The sequence below is a fragment of the Primulina eburnea genome, chromosome 5 (assembly GCF_022965805.1).
Source record: "Primulina eburnea isolate SZY01 chromosome 5, ASM2296580v1, whole genome shotgun sequence".
Classification (NCBI taxonomy): domain Eukaryota; kingdom Viridiplantae; phylum Streptophyta; class Magnoliopsida; order Lamiales; family Gesneriaceae; genus Primulina; species Primulina eburnea.
In genome coordinates this window covers 21,922,038-21,944,281 of record NC_133105.1, presented here as the reverse complement: position 1 = coordinate 21,944,281, position 22,244 = coordinate 21,922,038, and the positions used below count along the sequence as shown (strand labels likewise).

General features: G+C 38.9%; 2 protein-coding genes and 1 pseudogene across 2 annotated transcripts; 1 reads left to right on the top strand and 2 right to left on the bottom strand.

Annotated features, from left to right (window-relative positions):
* Window positions 1-29: 29 nt before the first annotated feature.
* On the top strand, window positions 30-1,534 carry LOC140833091 (non-specific lipid transfer protein GPI-anchored 5-like). Its single transcript, XM_073197526.1, has 3 exons — window positions 30-619; window positions 1,004-1,063; window positions 1,229-1,534. The coding sequence occupies exons 1-3, from the start codon at window positions 298-300 to the stop codon at window positions 1,366-1,368; spliced, it is 522 nt and encodes a 173-aa protein (XP_073053627.1). The 5' UTR covers window positions 30-297; the 3' UTR covers window positions 1,369-1,534.
* A 61-nt stretch (window positions 1,535-1,595) lies between these two features.
* LOC140833092 (protein CDC73 homolog) lies at window positions 1,596-4,670 on the bottom strand (annotated as a pseudogene).
* Window positions 4,671-21,262: 16,592 nt separating this feature from the next.
* LOC140831439 (uncharacterized) lies at window positions 21,263-22,039 on the bottom strand. The gene is made up of 2 exons (XM_073195189.1): window positions 21,594-22,039; window positions 21,263-21,506 (listed from the first exon to the last, which is right to left on the bottom strand). Exons 1-2 carry the CDS (start codon window positions 22,037-22,039, stop codon window positions 21,263-21,265), a joined length of 690 nt encoding a protein of 229 aa, XP_073051290.1.
* Window positions 22,040-22,244: the final 205 nt, after the last annotated feature.

Sequence of the window (22,244 nt, the reverse complement as noted above, 5' to 3'; positions counted from 1 at the left end):
AAGTATAAACATAAGTAGGTCACCCATATATTACTAACTATGACATTTGTCCACACAGCCTAATTTCTAGTTAACTATATACACCTAAGTAACTTTTGAAAAATAAAAAACCCTTTTAAATCCAAGAATATTTTATTGATATGAAGTAGGCAACCCATAAAACCAAACTCTCAATTTGACTTGTAAACCCGAAACCCTAAACCCCATTTATATAAACCCTAGTAACACACCCAAAATCCTCAGATCAAACTTCAAATCCACCTCCATTTCCATCTAAAATTTCAATCACCAAATCAAATGGCAGATCACAAAGTTTCAATGGGCTTAGCCTTGGTTCTTGTTGCCATGCTTTGGCCCTATGTCGCATCGCAATCGAATGATTGTACCAGTGTGATCATTAGCATGTCACCTTGCCTGAATTTCATCTCCGGCAACTCCTCCACCCCATCAGTTTCCTGCTGCTCGCAGCTCCGTAATGTCGTTGGTTCGCAGCCACAATGCTTGTGTCAAGTGCTTAATGGCGGAGGATCAAACATGGGACTGAATATTAATCAAACTCAGGCACTTGCCTTGCCTAAGGCTTGCAGTGTTCAAACTCCTTCTGTCAACAAATGCAATGGTAAGCCTAGGGGTGAGAGAAGCGTAGTAGGCTATCAAGATTTTTGAGTTATTTGGAATATTATCGGATTCTATTAGAAATTGTCAAATTCGACAAAGCTCAAACACACAGTTTCGATTCATATTTGAGCTCGAATTTTAAAATTGTTTTGAGCCGATGTTCAAATATTGACCAATAGAAGTCGATAATTAAGGTTGAACTAAATGAATTGAGAACATTTATTTGCACCCTAAGGATCATCGCATGAGCAACATCGATCCCTTTTTGAAAGAAATTATCTGAATATTTTGCAAAAGCATGTTGGTTTTCTGAACATTTTGATGAATTTTTATAGATGTGAGGCTTTCAATTGTACTTGAATCGGATTTCGTTTAAAATTTGCAGCCGCTTCTCCATCCGACTCCCCTTCCACACCGAATTCTCCTAGCCAAAAAACACCTTCAGGTAAACAGTTTCTTTCTCCCACATGACACTTAAAAACTCATTAATTCTTGTGAAATCGAATTTCCCTGCACTCGGACGACATATGCCGAAGACGTTACCTTTTTAGATAGATATGCATTTTCATGCTTCACTTCCAATGATGGATATTTCTTCAATATAATCTAGATGGCGGATCAAAAGTGGTGCCATCACCCGGACCCGGAGATGGTTCTTCAAGTGCAGCTTCACCAAACCAGCTGGCTCTTAGTATCATATTTTTCTGTCTCTTCATAGCATCTTATGTTTCAGCTTTCAACTTGCGCTGATTCTTCGCAAACTCACCCACCTTTCGTGCGTGTTATAGAATTGATACTTCTAAGCAAATGGATGAGAGCGATTCATTTAATTGTTTGTTTTATTTATCACCTGCTTCAGAGGGTCTGTCTGTATGACTTCGTATGGTGTTGCCTCCTTTTTGTAATAAAGACCATTGATATCTATGCCACATTACGAGAAAGAGTGATTATTTTTGCATATTAAAAAATTGCTCTTAAAATTGATAATTCGCCTAAAGACTTGATGGCAAATCCATAAACATTCTCCTGAAGTTGCAAATGATAACTCCCCGATTAACGTTTTTATTCCAATCATGTCGGTCAAAGACATGTAGATATCATATATATACCTAGACAAACCTGTATCTACAAAGCTTCTCCAAACCAATAGACGGCAGATTACCAGCATTCAGCAGGCTACAGAAGTCTCTCAGCTTTGGGTTACAACTTAGCTTGGACAACTGCAAGTAAACAGGAAAGCAAATGAAAAGATAAGCTAATGTTTTCTTCGAGAAAAACAAATGGGAACTGAGGCCTGAGCATAAATACAACACAAATGTGTCATGCTAGAACATGAAGTAATGTCTTGATGTGCAGATTTAGAAAACCGGAAGAAAAAAATCAGAGAAATTATAAACAACCATAAGAAGCTTTTGGCTTAACCCTGACGAGATCGAGATGGCATAAATTCTTCAAGTTTGTTCCACACCTCAAGTGCCGCAGCTCTGTTCTGGTGTCGCTTGTTTTTGCCAATCTGGTCATAAAGTAATACTCACAGTAGAACCAACATCATGTAATAGAAACTCAGCCACAAGAAATGAAAATACATGTGAATGCGGGAGCCACTAATAGTTGGAGTGTTGGAACATGTTCCGGATACAAGAATACTACTGACAAGGGGTGTAAAGTAATCGAGCTGATTCGCGAGTTTTTCGAGTCAGATCGAAAAATATTTGATTCGTATTCGAGCTTATCGAATTTGAAAATGTTCGATCTTTTTTTTTAGCCGAACTCGAGCCGAAATTATTTTTTTCGATAGTTCGCGAGTTGCTTGCGAGCCTTAATATTTTATTAATATAATATAATTATATATTAAATAAATACATTTCGTGTACTTATTTTCGAGCAATAACTTGAATAGTTCGCGAATATATTAGAATCTTTCGAGCCGAACTCGAACTTTAATTCGAACCGAATTCGAGCGAAATTTTTAAAATTTTCGAACTTTGAATCGAAATCGAGCTTTAACTCGAATGGAACTAATTCGAGCCGAATTCCAAGCTTCAAATCTTCGTCATATTCGGCTCGATTCGGTTCGTTACACCCTAATACTGATTGATATGATCTTCACATTCCACTGCTTGATAGTTTTTGCTAATTCTATGCTATCATCCTCAAAGCGAATGTAAAACCCAACAACTGTAATACAAGCAACTCCAATTGTTATTGCATTCCCTTTCAGAGGGTCAGTGAATATCAAACATTATATCAAGCCAATAACAGATTGCAGTTTGTCATGCCAATGCCATATTCCTGGCATTTATCAGATGTATAAGCCATGACAAAAATGCATAAAATTATAAATTAAAATGTTGTATTCCCCAGCAAAAAGGTGAAACATTGTTCACAAGGAAAACATGACTTTCGTCCTAACTCTTGAGGGATGATAGCATCAGTTAAATAGACTCCAAATTATAATTCTTGCTCTATTCCAAGTTCATGTTTCCTCTTGAAAAGATAGCTTCAGCATATGGCAACATTGACTATTCCAAACTAGGTATTTAATTTTCTCACCAAGAGAAAATACAACACCAAAAAACTTTCCTAAAACCTGTTTCAAAGCTTCCAGCATGCTGATTTAAACTACAGATTCCAAGCAATTGCACTATACGTGGCAATGATGCTGATTTAAATAGAATTTGGGCTCGAGTTAATTTGCAATTACAAATATTAAATCAAAATTATAATTTTGATGTGCGACTAGATACTCAATATTCCCCTACATTGACAGCAAAATAACCATCACTCCAACATAAATACAAATGCATATAGCTCGAAATCAGCTAACAAGTGGTATTTGGCATCAAATTCAAATTTAACCAATTCAAGAGAGAAAATATTGATACCGCATAAAGCAGCTAACATGTGTCATTTGGCATCAAATTCAAATATAACCAATTCAAGCGCGAAAATATATTAACTACGACTTTAAACTTACTCTTGTTAAAGATCTCAACATGGTCCTTAAATGGTCAGTCCTTGAACTGCCACTCCTTTCCAAGCACAAACACTGCGACCACACGATCCCAAGTCCCAATCATCGCTTTTCAGTGCAGATGGCTTATCTCTCACCTCATAAGCTGTAACCACCCGATCCCTACTAAACTTCTTCTGCACTGTCACGCACTCGGGCTTCCCCCCTTTCCTCTGCTTAACCTTATCATCCGAGGGAATAAAGACCCCAGCCTCCAAGAAGTCCTTAACATTATATATCATAATCAGGGTCGAAAACGCGATTGGGACCAAAATAATCGGCACGCCTTCCCAATCTTGTGCATCTTCGTGGCGTCCTCGGTCCTCCCCCAGTCCAAACACCCTAATCTCAATTCTATTCTTAGCAACTCTGTTATCTTTCCTCTGCAACGCCTCCATACGTTGCTTCTCCTCGTCTCGTTTCATAGCAGAAGCCAGGACACTACAACAATCTCGAGTTTTAAATACCAGCATTGCCTCCCTACTATCCTTAATTGATCTCTCTTTAGCTCTATCAACCCAATCAAGCTCTTCTCGCGCGTTAAATCCTCCTGAATCGCCAAGTCGTTTGAATAATACTGCAGATTACGCTCCATATTGTTCAAGGATGGGATTTGAGGAATGTTAGGGAAATCAAGGGGGACAATCGAATCGGAAGATTGGATTTTTCCAGTAAGATAATCAATAACCGTTTTGCGATCAGGGAGAGTGACGGCGGGGATGCGGAGAGATCGCGAGTGCTGCAAGTAATCGGTGTGATTGTTCATTAAGTGAACTAGGGTTTCCATAACGTAGCGGCGGGTTGATTGCACGTGCTTGGAGCGGTATGCGGTCTCGATGGTGACGGGGAAGGAGTAGTCCGAGCCGAAGCGAAATTCATCGTTGACGCGGACGATTCTGTCGGGAGAATTGCGGATTGTGTACTTGCGAAGGAGGGTTAGCGGGTCCATCGGGATTCACGGTGGTGGAGAGGTGGCGCTGCCGGGATTGAGTTCTCAAGGGTCTTTGAGTGCGGCGCTTAACACACTCGATATCAAATTAGATATCAAATTAGTTCCGTTTCTTTGTTGGTTTCTGACTCACTCTCACCCAAAAAAAAAATGATTGGATTAGGTTAGGTAAGGTTCTGGGATTTACCCGATTGATCTGAAATTTTAATTTTTTTTTAAAAAATAATTAATAAATATTATTTATATTTTTATACATTTTATGTCAGAAAAAATATTTATTGTATATTTATATCATAAATTTTTCATAATTTAATATTTATTTTGAATATTTTTTTATTTTTTAAATAATTGTTTATTTGATTTAGTAAATATAATTTATTTTTATATAATTAGACTTTCAAATTTAAATCATATATAACGGAGATTTTGTTATTATGTGTTTAAATTAAAATAATAATAATAATAATAATATTATTATTATTATTTTGAATTTTATTTAATTTTATTTAAAAAATTCAAGATCGGATTATACGGGTTGATTCGGGTTTATTCGGGTTGTCATGTTGGCTCGTGTTCGGGTTGGGTTCGGGTTGAACAATTTTTAAATAGTACTATTGCTCAACCCACCCAACCCACCCTGTGAGAACCAGGATTTTTCGAAGCAAAGCCCCTCAAAAAGCTCGGAAAGTAGCTCAAAAAGAAGCCGAGGCGATGCAAAACCTTGAGAATTGAGGGTACGTCACTTGGAAAAGAAACCCTCAGCTTATAAGCTAAAACCCTCAGCTCAAGGAAGCTCCAAGATTGTCGGGGAGGAAATCCCTAACTCATGAATTCAATATCCTAGCTCAATGAAGCTCAACCATGCTTGTCTTAAAAGGACCAAAAAGGAAGATAAATGAGGAACTAAGGGAATGGACAAATTTATTGAGCAAGAATTGTCCATAAGCTAAAAGTTTGGACAAACTTATTGTACAAGAGATGACCATTGAGTTAACCAAGGAAGGAACTAAATGAGCTAAAGGTTTGTACAAACTTATTATGAAAGAAATGACCATTAAGTTAACCAAGAAAGGGAGCTAAAAGTTTGGACAAATTTATGATGCAAGAAAAGTCCCTTTAGAAAACCTAGATGACCTTTGATGCTTGGAATAGCCTTGACCACCTTGATGGCACTTCTTGGGGCTCAAGATTTCGACCATGAGGTGTTGAAAAGCCATATTTTCAGCCTATAAATACCACCCCTCATGCTGAATAAAGACACAAAAGAATTCTCCCAAAAACACTCCAAGTTTCGGCCATAGCAAGGAAATGAAGGAAGGCAAATCGGGCCTATTGTGTTCATCATCTAGGCATGTCCAAGTGCTACATAATCAACTCAAGATGTTGTCCAAAGGCTCGCCAAATTGTTGTCCAAAAATCCGACCAAGTGCCGTCCAAGGCTTGTCCAAAATACGGTTCGCGATTCGGTCGAGATCCGTTCAAGTTCAAGAGAGTTTCGAATCAACCAATGAACAAAGGTAAGTGGGCTTTTGATATATATTCGTTTGTATTTTTAAACTTGAATATGTATATCATGACATGCATGTATTTGTGTCTTCATTTTCGAAAATTCGCTATCTGTTCTGTTTAAAATTTCAATCGATTATGTGTTCTCTTCTATGCTTCGAAATTCGTTGATTCCGCTGTGTCCGTATGAAAACTCTGAAATCTGAAAATCTGAAAAGTTCTGTCCGTTACTTCTGAGATCTTTGTTACACTGTTACGATTCAATTTGAAATGGGACGAGAATTGTGATTCTGTCTGGCCCCCAATGGTGGGTATAAAACCATTTCTGTCTGGCCCCCACCGGTGGGTATAAAACCGAGTTCTGGCCTCACCCCTTAGAGGACTAACATATTGGGGACAATTTGACCATGGAAATGAGATGAGTACCAGTGGTCTGTCAGTTCCGATTTGTTCTGTTCTGAATTGTTTTGATCTGTTTCTGAACTGCTCTGAATCGTCTGATAACCTCTGTCTCATAATTGTTTCATTTCTGTTACGATGAGTTAAAAGTAATAAGATTTGAAAGTTTGTTAAAGAACTGTTTTAAAGATTAAGTTCTATATGTATCATTTGAAATCGATCGACCCCCACTTGCTGATTGTTTCCCAAAACACTCACCCCTTACAAATTTCAGATTCAAAGGAAGAGCAACTGAATGAGGAGGAACAAGAAGCCTTCTGGGGATGGAAGCCGATCATCAAGATACAAGAAATCAAGACTTTAATTTTCCTTTTGTTCAGTTTCCGCATTTGCAACTCTGATGTATTTTTACTCTATTGTCAATGTAAAGACAATGTTTAAATTATGAAAAAGACTGGTTTTTGGCATTTCAATACAAGGCTTAATTGTTTCCAAGTAATTGTTAAACAATGCCGGATGTGACAAAAGCTTCGGACACGGGGCGTGACATTTAAGTGGTATCAGAGACGCCAGGTTCATAATTCCGCTGGGATTTTGACAGACAAAATTTGTCAAAGTCAATTTTGGCAAAAGCGTAGTGCATTCCTATCTAAAGTAAACTCACCCATCGGATTCATTCACGTCTTACGTTGACGTCATTTCCTTCGAAATTCAAAGTCTAGCTCCTTCAATCATTCTGAAATTTCTAGTATAGAAAGTTCCACGGAAACTTTGTTTCAATACAAATTTTGTACCTTTCTATCCTTTACCTTGAACCATTATGAAATTTTACCTCAATTTATGGTCTTGTACTCGTGCTCAAGCCGCACTTCGCATGCGTCAACTTACTAGAGGGGAACAAGATAAACAAGAACTCGCGAAGATTAAGAATCTGATTCAAACTGATATACAGCATCTCAACCATCACCTTGATTGAGCAAAGAGCCAGCTCGCCCTAACACTACGTAACCCCTCTCACGTGGTATGACTAGTTTCCCCTAATCGAAAGTTGATAGTAAGGATTGAAACTGAGAAGAATCTTGCTAACCGATCTCGTCATCAACATGAAGACCTTTCTAGCAAGCAAGAATGTTACATCGCCAATCTTCATGGCGCAATGGATAGACTGCGCACCTTGTCGTGGAAAACGTGGAAGAAAAAGAAGAAGCACTTATGGATGTAGTGGAAAAAAAAAGAACAATGATGATGAAGAGATGATAAGGTAGGCTAGACTGGTATTATGGTTAAATGATATGAAAGAAAGAAGTGTAACATTTTTTTGAGAATGTACAAAGATAAGTTGAATTATATTTTTGGGAACATACCTATCATAGATAATTTGACTTATTTTTGGGAATATAAATACTCTGATATAAGTTGACTTACATTTGGGAATTTACTTATCGAAGATAAGCTTTCGACTTAAGATGAAATGTTTGATTCGGGGATAATAAATTAATTATGAAAATATGAGATAAGAATTATATAGGTTTTGATATTCAGATATAAAAGTTGACTTTTATGTCAATAATTAACGGTATGGACATTTAAATTTGGGATATTAAGCGATAAATTTAAATATGTAAGATTTTGGAATATTTAATGATGATAAGAAACAATAACTTAAGAAATTAAGGTCATAACCTGAGGTAAATAAAGAGAGTTATGAGATATTGGTTGACATCGAGGAAAGTGTAACATGTATAATAAGTTCTAACTCTTCTTATAGTACAAAAAAAAATATGGGGAAGATTTGAGGAGAAAGATATCCAACGAAACTTGTTTGTGTTAAAGCATGCTAGGCTCATAGTCTTGATTAAAGGAAGATTTAGGAAAGAAGAATTGTTTGAGGAATTAGTTTCTTCCGTACAAGGTTGAAAGAAATTTTAACTAAGTTATTGAGACTTAAGTCAATAGACTGAAAAAGAGTTATGTTCTAAGATTCTATATTGGTTTTAAGTTTTGAGATATTAATCGTGATAATTTTAAGATAAAATAAAATAAGTATGGATATGCATATATTCAGCACTGATTTTATTCGGGTTCTGAGAATTTATTGGTTGGACAAGAATCATGCAATGGTAGATGGTCGGGGTAAGAATGCCAAACTCCAATCCAAGAATAAATCATATTTTATGGCAAGGATAAGGAACAAAAATCCTTCCTTTCTGCTTCTCAGATCTAGAAAGGCATGGAGTATGGCGAAGAAGTCTAACCAGCAATAATGAGAGAAGCAAAAAGAAGGAATTAAGCTCAAGATATAAAATATTCCCGTGGTAGCAAGTTTCGGAAAGGTTACTTTGAATTATCTCAGACTGTGAAGTAGAATTCGAAAGTAACTAGATAGCTCGTGCTACACTAAAATCTAAGGAACCCTAGCAAATGGCTTCAGTTGAATTCAAGAAGCTAAAAGATCAATTCCAAGACTTGTCAGTCAAAAACAAATCAGACTAAGTGCCTCTCTTTGGGGAGCTTCAGTCTTATTGACACAAAATAATGGTGAAAGCACTGTGTCGATCTACAAAGAACTCAATAGGATCAAGAACAAATGTCATCTTTCAAGAATAGATGGCCTTCTCTATCAGTTAAAAGGAGCTAAGATCTTTTTGAAGCTCTATCTAAGGTCAGACTACCACAATTAAAGGCCAAGGCAGAGAATATTCCTAAAACAGCTTTAAAAAAAGGGTTTGGACACTATGAGTTCATAATAATTCCTTTTGACCAGTGCTCCAGCAACATTCATAGAACTCATGAACAGAGTGTTCAAGAAAATTCCTCGGCAAGTTAATGGTACCCTTTATGGATGAAATTCTTGAATATTCAACAAGTGAGTAAGACCGCAAGGAAGATCTTCGTCTTGATCTACCGATGCTCAGAGGAAAATAACTAAATACTAAGTTTAAGAAATGTGAATAAAATTGTCACATTCTTCGGTCATATAATATCTGAAATGGGCATATCAGTGGATCACCGATAAGGTGGAGGCAATCATAGACTGTCCTTGATCGAATACTAGAATAGAAATTTGAAGTTTTTGGGATTAATTGGCTATTAAGAAAATGTGTTGAAGGATTTTCTTCCGCTCACCAAGCTCACTCAGAAGAACTCTAAATTCAATTAGAGTGAAGGATATGAGAAGAGTTTTTAGATCTTGAAAAAGAAACTCGTTTCTACGCTAGTATTAGTACTTCCTGAAGAAGGTAAGAATTTCACAATTTACAATGATGCATCAAAAGAGGAGTGTTCATATTCAAGAGGGCAAGTAATTGCCTATGCATCGATGAAATTAAAATCATGTGAGCAAATTTATCCAACACATGATATTGAATTAGCCACAATTATATTTGAGCCAAAGATCCAGAGAATCAATTTCTTTGGTGACAAATGTGTGAAATTTATCGACCATCAAAGCCTCAAATACTGTTCACACGAAAAGAATTAAACATGAGGCACAGACGGTGGATCGAACTATTAAAGATATTTTAGGGCGTGTGCCATGGACCTCAGAGGAATTAAATAAACACCCCCCTTGATTTAATTTGCCGATAGCAATATTTATCATCGAAGTATCGAAATCAGTGAGAAAGCTATCATGATACTTGAATTGTTGATAAAGTAGCTATTATCAAGGAAAAACGCAAGGCAGCTCATGATCAATAAAAGAGCTGGGCTAATTTAAAGTGAAGACCGTTAGAGTTTGAAAGTGGTGTTAAAGCTTATGTTAAAGTTTCCCCTATGAAAGGAGTGGTTCGATTCAGCAAATCTAGAAAGATAACTCCAAGATATGTCGGACCCTTAGAAATACTGAGGAAAATAGGAAACCTAGCTTATCAGCGGGCTTTACCACCAGGCATATCAAGGATTGACAATGTCTTCCACGTCTCACAGCTAAGGAAGTATGTCTCATATCCAAGTAGCATTCTTGAAGTTGAACCGTTACTAATCAAAGGAAATGTGAACGAGGAAATGAAATATGAAGAAGTCCCTATTCGAGTAATGAACATCAAATACCAAGTGCTGAGATGCCGAACAATTCCATATGTCAAGATACAATGGTCAAATCATATGGAACGAGAAGCAACTTGGGAATTTGAAGAATGTATGCGCGCTCGGCATCCTCACCTCTTTAAAGATTTAACTAACTCAAGTTTCAAGGACGAAACTTCAAATAAGGAGGGTGGGATGTGAGAACCTAGATTTTTCGAAGTAAAGCCCCTCAAAAAGCTAGGAAAGTGGCTCAAAAAGAAGCCGAGGCGATGCAAACCTTGAGAATTGAGGGTACGTCACTTGGAAAAGAAACCCTCAGCTCATAAGCTAAAACCCTCAGCTCAAGGAAGCTCCAAGATTGTCGGGGAGGAAATCCCTAGCTCATGAATTCAATATCCTAGCTCAATGAAGCTCAACCATGCTTGTCTTAAAAGGACCAAAAAGGAAGATAAAGGAGGAACTAAGGGAATGGACAAATTTATTGAGCAAGAAGTGTCCAAAGCTAAAAGTTTGGACAAACTTATTGTACAAGAGATGAACATTGAGTAACCAAGGAAGGAACTAAATGAGCTAAAGGTTTGGGCAAACTTATTATGAAAGAAATGACCATTAAGTTAACCAAGAAAGGGAGCTAAAAGTTTGGACAAATTTATGATAGCAAGAAAAGTCCCTTTAGAAAACCTAGATGATCTTTGATGCTTGGAATAGCCTATACCACATTGATGGCACTTCTTGGGGCTCGAGATTTGGACCATGAGGTGTTGAAAATCCATATTTTCAGCCCTATAAATACCACCCCTCATGCTGAATAAAGACACAAAAGAATTCTCCCAAAAACTACTCCAAGTTTCGGCCATAGCAATGAAATGAAGGAAGGCAAATCGGGCCTATTGTGTTCATCATCTAGGCATGTCCAAGTGCTACATAATCAACTCAAGATGTTGTCCAAAGGCTCGCCAAATTGTTGTCCAAAAATCCGACCAAGTGCCGTCCAAGGCTTGTCCAAAATACGGTTCGCGATTCGGTCGAGATCCGTTCAAGTTCAAGAGAGTTTCGAATCAACCAATGAACAAAGGTAAGTGGGCTTTTGATATATATTTGTTTGTATTTATAAACTTGAATATGTATATCATGACATGCATGTATTTGTGTCTTCATTTTCGAAAATTCGCTATCTGTTCTGTTTAAAATTTCAATCGATTATGTGTTCTCTTCTATGCTTCGAAATTCGTTGATTCCGCTGTGTCCGTATGAAAACTCTGAAATCTGAAAATCTGAAAAGTTCTGTCCGTTACTTCTGAGATCTTTGTTACACTGTTACGATTCAATTTGAAATGAGACGAGAATTGTGATTCTGTCAGGCCCCCAATGGTGGGTATAAAACCATTTCTGTCTGGCCCCCACCGGTGGGTATAAAACCGAGTTCTGGCCTCACCCCTTAGAGGACTAACATATTGGGGACAATTTGACCATGAAAATGAGATGAGTAACAGTGTTCTGTCAGTTTCGATCTGTTCTGTTCTGAATTGTTTTGATCTGTTTCTGAACTGCTCTGAATCGTCTGATAACCTCTGTCTCATAATTGTTTCGTTTCTGTTACGATGAGTTAAAAGTAATAAGATTTGAAAGTTTGTTAAAGAACTGTTTTAAAGATTAAGTTCTATAAGTATCATTGGAAATCGATCGACCCCCACTTGCTAAGTGTTTCCCAAAATACTCACCCCTTACAAATTTCAGATTAAAAGGAAGAACAACTGAATGAGGAGGAACAAGAAGCCTTCTGGGGATGGAAGCCGATGATCAAGATACAAGAAATCAAGACTTTAATTTTCCTTTTGTTCAGTTTCCGCATTTGCAACTCTGATGTATTTTTACTCTATTGTCAATGTAAAGACAATGTTTAAATTATGAAAAAGACTGGTTTTTGGCATTTCGATACGAGGCTTAATTGTTTTCAAGTAATTGTTAAACATTGCCGGATGTCACAGAAGCTTCGGACACGGGGCGTGACACACCCGAATTGACACCCCTAGACGAGCTAATAAAAAACTCGCTCTAAGTTGGATAAAACCGTAATTGCATCATTTAAGATTTTTTTCTAAAAAAAAACAAATAGAATGAGGTTGTGTTTGAACTGATATTTGATTGGATAAAATTAAAGTAAGATTTTTCAAAATATAATTAATATTGTATACTGAGATTTTTTTTGAGAACCGGTCATTATGTTGGAAAGTATCGGTATAAGATATTCATTAAATAATAATTTTTGGGATTACTAGATGAAATAATAAATTTTGAGTAATAAAATGAATTAAATGCAATGATCATATTGGGAAGTGTAAATTTTTATAGATTTTAAAATTAAAAAAATATTACAAATGAGATTTTTATTTTTTGGGGACAAAAAGGTTTGAGGAATATTAGGAAATTCCATAATTTTAGGATATTTTGATATACAGTTATAATTTTATAATCGTGTTAAAATGGTTTTTATTTATTTATAATTCAATTTTATTAAATTGAATGAGTAGTTTATTATAATTGAGTCTCGAAATCGACATTTATAATTCAATTTTCGTCAGATTTATAAAGTAATATTCGTTTATAGCACTCCAAATTGCAGGATTTTCTATTTAAATAATAAAAAATAATTTTTCTTACTAAAATATCAAATATTTTTAAAAAATCTATATATATATACGTATATATATATATATATATGTGTGTGTGTGTGTGTGTGTGTGTGTTTGCACAATATTTGGTGTTGCAGGCGTGCCAGGTGCGAAAATGCACCGATTTGTGTGAAAATGATAAAAATCTAACTTCTAAATATTCAAGCGACGTGAATTCTAAATTCGACTGTCAGTTCTAGTCTTCTAAAACAACTATAACGCCATAACGAAGAAAAACTATTTGAATTTGATGAAAATAAACCCCTGACATAATTTGTATCAACAAATCAGTAGGAAATTACAAAATACAACAATATATTAAAGAAAGCTGATGAAATCTAGACGAAGAATGCTAGAAAATGAATGAAAAATATTTCAGAAATAAGACGCTTGAAAATAGAATTCTGGAGAGTATTTTGCAAGATGTTTTGATGTAGAGTTGTGTGTCTAGAAGAGTTCTTTGACAATCTCTTTTTTTTCCCAGTGTTGTGCCATTTCACTCCACTCCCCCATGATCCACGTTCCCCGCTTTTCACGCCACGATCTCAACCTCCCACGTTCTTCTCTCTTTTGGCGCTCTGTGACCAGTTTTTGAATCGATAAAAATCAATCCACCACACTTAACGGGCCTATATAATTTAATTGGGCTTGTGATTAATGTGGGCTTCATAATTAATTATTTTTAGCCCAAACAATTGTCGCCCCCCCCCCCCCCCCCCCGCAAGCATTGGCCCGTGGGCCAAAATGCTTGGACGTAAGCCAATTTTATTTATTTTATTTGGCACGGCCCGCGAGAATTTATGGTGGAGTGGGTTGGTAAGATTGGGCCAAGCCCAATTCTTCATTGGGTTTCTTCACGGCCAATTTCCCGTCAGATTCAAATCCCCAATCGGCTATGTCTCGTCTTCCCGCTCATTGCTCTTCGCTCCCTCATCCTTCAATCTTCGCGCCCCCACGTTCTTCAAGCTTTTTCTGCCGCCGCTTCGTCCGATTGCTCCACGGTGGCGTTTCTCAGTCGCGTTCTTGTGCTCTGAAACCCTCTCCGCTCGTTCTCCGCCGTCATCGCTGTTGCTGCCTGAAGATTCAACAATGGTACAAGGTTCTTCTCCGGCGAGTTCATCTGAACCGAGCACTCCGGGTGCCTTTTCTGTTTCAGCCATCTTCTCTAGCCTCCCCGCCCGCCGCACTTGCTGTTTCTACTGCGGTTGCCGAGGGCTTGCCATTGGTTTGAGGTTCTCCTCCGACGCCTCCGCTTGAATCGAGCGTTGCGGTCGCTGTCTCTCCCCAAGTTGAAGTCTCTGCCCTTGCCGTTGGTTTCAGCCCGTTCACCGCCACTGGTCTCAAACCATTCTCTGCCGCTTCCGGGTTATCCATGGGTGTCAACTCGAGTTTTGACCAACCGTCTACCGCTATGGGTAATCCCTTATTCCTTCTTGAATTGCATTTAGTATTTCTCCATTCCTTGAATATTGTTTGTCATCGTGATTGACTTGCAATTCTATTCCCTGCTTTGTATGATTTGGTACCCTAGAAACCAAAGAATAGACAATTGGTTTATCTGTGTAATTGGGCTAACTCTTTTGACACCAGGTTTCTATGGGGAATTATGGATTTGGTATTATTAGGCCATTCATTAGCCTTTGCTTTGTAGGTTTGGTAAAGTGACGATTATTTGGCCATGTGCTATACATCAGTAGCAATTGATTTTTTCTGAATATTTCTTGTGTGCATGCAGTGGTCTTTGACCCCAAGCAATCTACTGATTCTGATTCTATCTAAGCTGCCATTCCCATGTATCTCTTTTTGTTGGTTCATTCTTTTCGTGTACATTGGCGTGTTTATTCTTAGCAGGTAGCATGGATTGGCCATGAGTTGGCCTCAGTTTTCCGGTGTATTCGACACCTAAGCCTTGGTGTCGTTTAAGGCTTTTTGAAACACAGGTGAGACTTAACTCATACGTTCTCTTATGTGCTGCATCCACTCAAGACGATTCCCTCGCCCCTAACATTATGCATTGCACTTCAGTCGGATCTCTTTCCCGCATACACGTATATGCATTTGCACTTCAGTCGGACCCCTTTCCGCATACACATATATGCATTTGCACTTCAGTCGGACCCCTTTCTCGCATACACGTTTACTTACTGTTCTTGCATGCGGTGACTCCGCTTTTGATTTGTTGACTGCTGGTTTGGTGTTGTGTTTGTTGGGTGATGGATGTGGAATGAAGGTGGGTTTGTATGTAATGTTGTGTATTGGATGTTGAGAAGGAGTTTCTATTCGTTCTCAATCCACTTATCCCAACTCATTTCAACAGCTTCAATCAAAACCATAGGTTGGCTTAAAACTCCCCACTCGAGAGTATTCTCTTCCTTTATTCTCTATCGAAACACAATGAATCCAATATGATAAAAGTGGTCTACTGGCCAACTTTAATCGATCTTCCTCGTTTTTTGAATCATAACCAACAAATATTTACATTATTGGTCGTAGGGCCTACTTAACATAAAATCTTACGACATAAAGCTAAAAACCGTACAAAAATGGCTGGTTAGCCTATTTTTCTTCCAAAATCAACTTCTGGGTCCTCTTGGGGTTTGCAAAACGCCTTTTTTCTCTTCATTCCTTCCTTTATTACTCGTTGTCCGCTCGGTGAGCTTAACTCCCTGCTTGCTGTGTTCTTTTCGTGCCATATTCTTAGTGGCCTCAAGGCCTACTTCATGAGTCTGTCACTGCACATGCAAACAACCAATTTATAATGGTGGTATGGTCTACTTCACCATGATTTTTCGTACCATAAAAACATTGAAAATAAGTGGCCATAAGGCCGACTCCAAGTGAAACAAAGTGCCTTCAAAATAATGAATGTAAGTGGCTTACTGTCCCACTCTCTCCGACCAATTTTATTGTTGAATCCTCAACAACATATATTTATTTCAGTGGCCCTAAGGCCTACATCACATGAAATTTTGAAATAAGAACTTAATATATACAAAAGTGGCCCCGAAGGCCAACTCCTCACTGAAGAATGCCAACTCCCCACTAAATATTAGCCTTCGTGTTTACTCCACTCGCAAGCTTTTCCTACTTCTTCCCTCATACTTGGAAAATACGGCTTGAGATACTTGCCGTTTATGCATCTTTTGTGTGGATGACCATCTAAGCTTGATAGCCAATATGCATTTCCATCTAACGTCTTATGTACCTTGAATGGTTCCTCCCAGTTGGGAGACCATTTGCCCAGCTCCCTATCCTTTGTTCCTATTGGTAGTATAGCCTTCCACACTACTTCCCCTTCATGGAAGCTTTTCTTGTTAACTCTTTTGTTGTAGATTCTCGCCACTTTCTATTTTTGTAACAGCAAAGCATTGTACGCTTGGATTCTCAGCTCATCTAGTTCTTCTAATTCCATGATCATTGCTTCATTATAATGCTCAAGCGAAAGTTCATTTTGCTTTGCCACTCGCATTGATGGCACCATAATCTCCAATGGGAGCACCGCATCATGGCCAATGGTAAGGGAAAAAGGGCTCACTCCAGTGGCAGTCCTCTTGGATGTTCTGTACGCCCACAAAGTTTCTGATAAGAGCCTTGGCCAATCCCTGAGATTCTCTTCCATCATCTTTTGTAGAATCTTTATCAACACTTTATTTGACGCTTCGGCTTGCCCGTTGGACTGTGGGTAATGTGGGGATGAGTTTATCAATTTAATTCCATAGTCTTCTGCAAACTCCCTCATATCTGAGCCTGTGAACATAGTTCCCTGATTCGTGGTCAATGACTCTGGAATTCCAAATCTATGAATGATATTTTCTTTCACAAAGTTAATGACATCACATTGCTCCGCTTTTTTCAAAGGCACTACTTCTACCCATTTGGTGAAAAAATCTGTGGTCACAAGGATGAATGAGTGGCCTTTAGATGATGAGGGGTAGATTTTCCCTATTAAGTCCATGGCCAGCCCTTGAACGGCCATGGTTTGACGACACTGTGAAGCTCGTCAGCCGGGATTCTTTGGATGTTCCCATGTTTCTGACACGGCTGGCATCCCTTAGCATATTTGATGCAATCTTTAGGATGGATGGCCAATAGTAGCCATACCTCCTTATCAACCATCTCATCTTTATTCCAGATTGATGCGCTCCACACACTCCCTCATGAACTTGCTTCATGATCTCCAAAGCCTCTGGGAAGCCTATGCATCTGAGGAGCAAACCATCTAACCCTTTCCTGTACAAATCTCCTTCCACTAAAACGTAATTAAGAGCTCTCATTTTTAAACCATGTGGAATATCTCTCCCGGTTGATTCTAGCACCATTTTCATGTCATCCCTCCAGTCACCAGCTAAGTTTATATCCAAGTTGAGCGTGTCTACCTGAATCCCTCTTTGCTGAATTGAAGGGTGGTTTTTCTTCTGAATCAACACTAGCCTGTGTGTAAGTTCGGGAGACATCTTCAATCCGAAGCAACCTGTGCCAACTCGTCTGCCTCCCAATTTTCTTGTCTTGGGACGTGGACTAACGACACTTCCTCGTAATCATCTAGAAGTTGGGATGCCGCGGTATAGTAAGGAGCCAAGGACAAACTTGTGCATTTGAACTCCCCTGACAACTGTTTGAGTACCAGCTAAGAATCCCCTGTTATTAACAATTCTCTTGCCCCTAAATCTTTCAGAATTTCCAATCCAATTACCAGTGCTTCGTATTCCGCTTTATTGTTGGTGCATGGGAAATCCAAATTAAAGGATAGAGCGGTTTTCACACCTCTTGGGGAGGTGATCACAATACCAGCTCCAGCTCCAGCTGCTGTTTCTGTACTTGATCCATTAAACTTCAACTCCTAGGGTTGAACTCCCACTCCACAAACTGGAAATCCAACCTGTTCTCCAATAAACTCATCAAGTGAAGGATGATCAGCTAAAAAATCGGCGATAGCTTGGCCTTTTATTGACTTTTGGGGGTAATAGGCCAATGTAAACTTGGTCAATGCCAAAGACCATTTACCAATCCGCCCCGAGAGAATGGGTCTATTAAGCATGTATTTAATCAAATCGATTTTAGCCACCACAAACACTCTTGATTGAATCAAATAATGTCATAACTTAGTACATGCATAATACAGTGTTAAGCATAGCTTTTCAATCACAGAGTATCTCACCTCTACTGGAGTAAGGAATCTACTCAAATAATAGATGGCTTGTTCATTTCTGTCATGATTATTTTGAACTAATAGACATCCAATCGATTAATGAGCAGCAGAGATGTATAATTTGAGGGACATTCCATACCTGGGAGGCATAAGAACAGGTGGATTAGATAAATATCTCTTGATTACATCAAAAGCTCTCTGATGCGACTCTTCCCATTTGAACTCCCCGCTGTCTTTGAGCTTCAACAGCTGTGAAAACTCCTTTGTCTTCCCTGCAAGGTTAGAAATAAAACGCCTCAAGTAATTCACTTGCCCAAGGAAGCGTTGCAACTCTTTCTTGTTTCTAGGCGGATTTGCTTCCATAATGGCTTTGGCTTTGTTTTTATCCACTTCAACTCCCCTCTGATGCACCAGAATTTCCAAAAATTTTCCTCCAAAGGCACATTTCAATGGATTTAACTTCAACTCATGTTGCCTCATTCTTTGGAAACTCTTCCTCAATGTTCAATGTGATCAGCAGCTTGTTTAGACTGCACAACGATATCATCTATATATACTTCAATATGATGCCCTATCATGTCATGAAAGTTCGAGTTCATAGCTCTTTGATACGTGGCCCCTGCGTTCTTTCGCCCGAATGGCATAACAAGCCATTCAAACGTACCAACAGCTCCCGGGCATCTGAATGCTGTTTTGTGAGTGTCAGTTTCCGCTATTTTGATCTGATTATAACCCGTGAATCCGTCCATGAAAGACAACAACTCATGTCTAGCCACTGAATCAATCAACCTATCAGGTATCGGCATCACATATACATCTTTGGGAGTTGCACAGTTCAAGTCTCGGAAGTCAATGCATATTCTGACCTTGCCATTCTTTTTCATGACTGGCACAATGTTCGAAAGCCATTCGGTATATCTGATCGGTTTTATAAACTTGGCCTTTAACAATTTCTCAATTTCCTCTTTCACTTTCAATTCAACTTCTTTTGACATGCGACGAGATGGCTGTTGAAATGGTTTTAAAACTTCTTTGAGTGGAAGTCGGTGTTCGACCAATTTTCGGTCCAACCCTGGCATGTCATCATAACTCCATGCAAAACAATCTTTGTATTCCTTCAACATGCTGATCAAGTCTTGCTTCAACTGCTCTTCCAGTAGCTTACTCACATATACCACTTTTGGATTCTCAAGCTCCCCCAAGTTAATCTCTTCCAATGGGTTTTGAACTTCATGTTGGCCATCTACCATTTGAGATGGCGCCATCAATAACTCATCGACTTGGAGCTCATCATCTTTGTATTCTTCTTCTTGGACAACTTCAGTTCCATAAGTGTCCCATGCTTCATCTTCCTTTAGTTTGTCTAGTACTTGCTGCACATGTGCCTTCCATATAGAGGTTGCAGCTACCTCTTTTTCTTTTGGTTCGAATCAATCATCAATCACCCCAATCAACGGCTGAATTATAGGCCTAGAAGGCACAATAACAGAAGGTTTAAGGATTCTTTCCAACACGGAGCTTGGAGTTGGTGTTTGCATATACAGTGGATTTTCTTTCTTGCTATTGCTACGGATTTTGATGGGCCGAAACTCCCCCTTGTAATATCTGGCTTCTATTGCACTTGCACTTTTTTGGAACGGCTGTCCATCCGCTTCTACGACCTCCACGTCATCCCCTTTCCAAAACAACAACAGCTGGTGCATTGAGGATGGTATGCACTAGTTTGCATGGATCCAATCTCTGCCTAACAACGCCGGGAAGTTGGCGGAGGAGTTTACCACAAAAAATGCACATAACGATGACATACTCCCCACAGTAACATCAGCGGGGAATACCCCAATGGTCTTGGTGGTTTCCCCTGTAAATGCAGCAACCGAAACTTCCGAAGGAATCAAGTCTTCTTCATTTTTGCCCAGACTTTTCAAAATTTTTACTGGAAGAACATTTACAGCTGAGCCATTGTCAATCAACAGCCTAGACACTGGCTTCCCATTCAAGTGGGCTTTGATGTACAACGGCCTAATGTGCTTGGTTATGACCGGTGTAGGCTTTTCAAGTATCATTTGTTTAGGCTTATTCGGGTGATCTTCCTTGATAATCACTCTTGAACTCCCTTCAGGGAGTTTATTTGCATGCTCTTTCTTTTGCAGTGATTCTTGGGGCATCAACTCCCCATTCTCTTCTTCCATCATTTTAAATCTCTCGGGTAGTATCACTACTCCTGTGGCACAGTCCACGGTGATGTGAAATTCTCCAAGGCGAAAATTAATTGTTTTTCTTGCTTGATCATCCTCTTCGCTTAACAAATCATCGTCATCTTCCACAAACTTATCTTTAGTAGCCGATCTTCCAAACTTAGATTTACTCCCCACTAGCTCCCTGGAGACTGGGACATCAATTGTGGGTTTATTTCTCAACTTAGAGGACTCCTCTCTTCTTGCAATAGCTCTTTCTCTCAAAAGCCGTCTCTTTTGAGTCCTAGTCGGTGGCCTAGGGAACTTTTTGTGTTGGGCCACTCTCCAAGACTCACTGAACTCCCCTCTGGCTGGAAGGACGTATCTCGGCTTTGCTCTCCGGCTCTCAATCACTTTTCCTTTTGAGATTTCATATGCACGCCGCTCCATGCACTGATCAGCTGATATTTTCCTGGTTTCCACCTTTCGTGACTCAACTCTACTTATGTTTCTCCTGTCTGAGTATCTCTGGTCTTGATCACGAGATGATTCCCCTCTGAACTTTTGATTCTTAAGCATTGGTCTTTCAAGGAAATGTTGGTTCCTCGGCCGATAGGCCGCAGATTCACCAACGTTTCTAGTGAAACGCTGCTGAACTGTTCGCATTCGATCGGCACTATACCTTCAATGAGCTTCAAATAATTGACCCTTTGGAATCCAACATTTCTTGATTACTCGGTCTTTCACTGCAAAGGATCATCTTCTTTTCTCATTGAGAAGATCCCTCAAATCTGTCACATTCACATTAACCAAAGCCACTGGAGGAAAATGATCATCATCCACCGCCATAGACTCTTGTTTGTTAGGGAATTTCATAACTCCCTTGTTAATTCTATCCTGCAAAATGTTCTTGAACGCCCAACAAGATTTGGTGGCATGATTATAGGAGTTGTGGTATTTACAATACTCTCGTCCCTTCAGCTCTTCTGTAGGTGGGATCCTGTGATCGGGTGGGAATGTGATGAATTTTTCTTTTACCAAGAAATCAAAAACTTCTTCGGTCTTTGACACATCAAATATATACTACATGTCTTTGGGGAGTTGGGAGCTGTTCTTCTTTTCATGTTCTGTTGGCTTCTTTTTTAGTAAGGGAACTGTGCAAGAACCAGCTGACCGAATCTTTGTCAGTGCCACATCTTCCACCTCCTGATAATAAGACCCCATACAAGTTTTCTTCTTGTACGACTCTTCCCGCAATAGTTCTTCGTATTCAGCCACTTTGGCAGCTACCTCAAAGAAATCCCTGAACTCCATTCCTTGGAATTTCTTTCTTAATTCAAAATCCAGCGCCTTTTGTGCCATCTTCACGAAATCGGTCTCAGGTTGGAATACCTTGCACCTATTCTTTATCTTCTTGAACATGTCTATGAAATATTCCACAGATTCTCCTTTCTTTTGAGTAACTCTGGATAAGTCAGCAATGCACACTTCTGGCTCTGTTATATAGAATTGAATGTGAAATTGTCTTTCCATCTATTGCCAACTCATCAATGAATTTCTGGGGAGTGAGGAATACCAAGCGAATGCAGTCCCAATGAGGGAATTCGGGAATAGCCGCAACTTTAGATTGTTGAAGTTCTCCAAGTTGGCTAATTCCCCGCACTGGATGGTGAATCTGGCTATATGTTCCATGCTGGACTGGCCATCCTCCCCGGAGAATAAGCTGAAATCATGAACT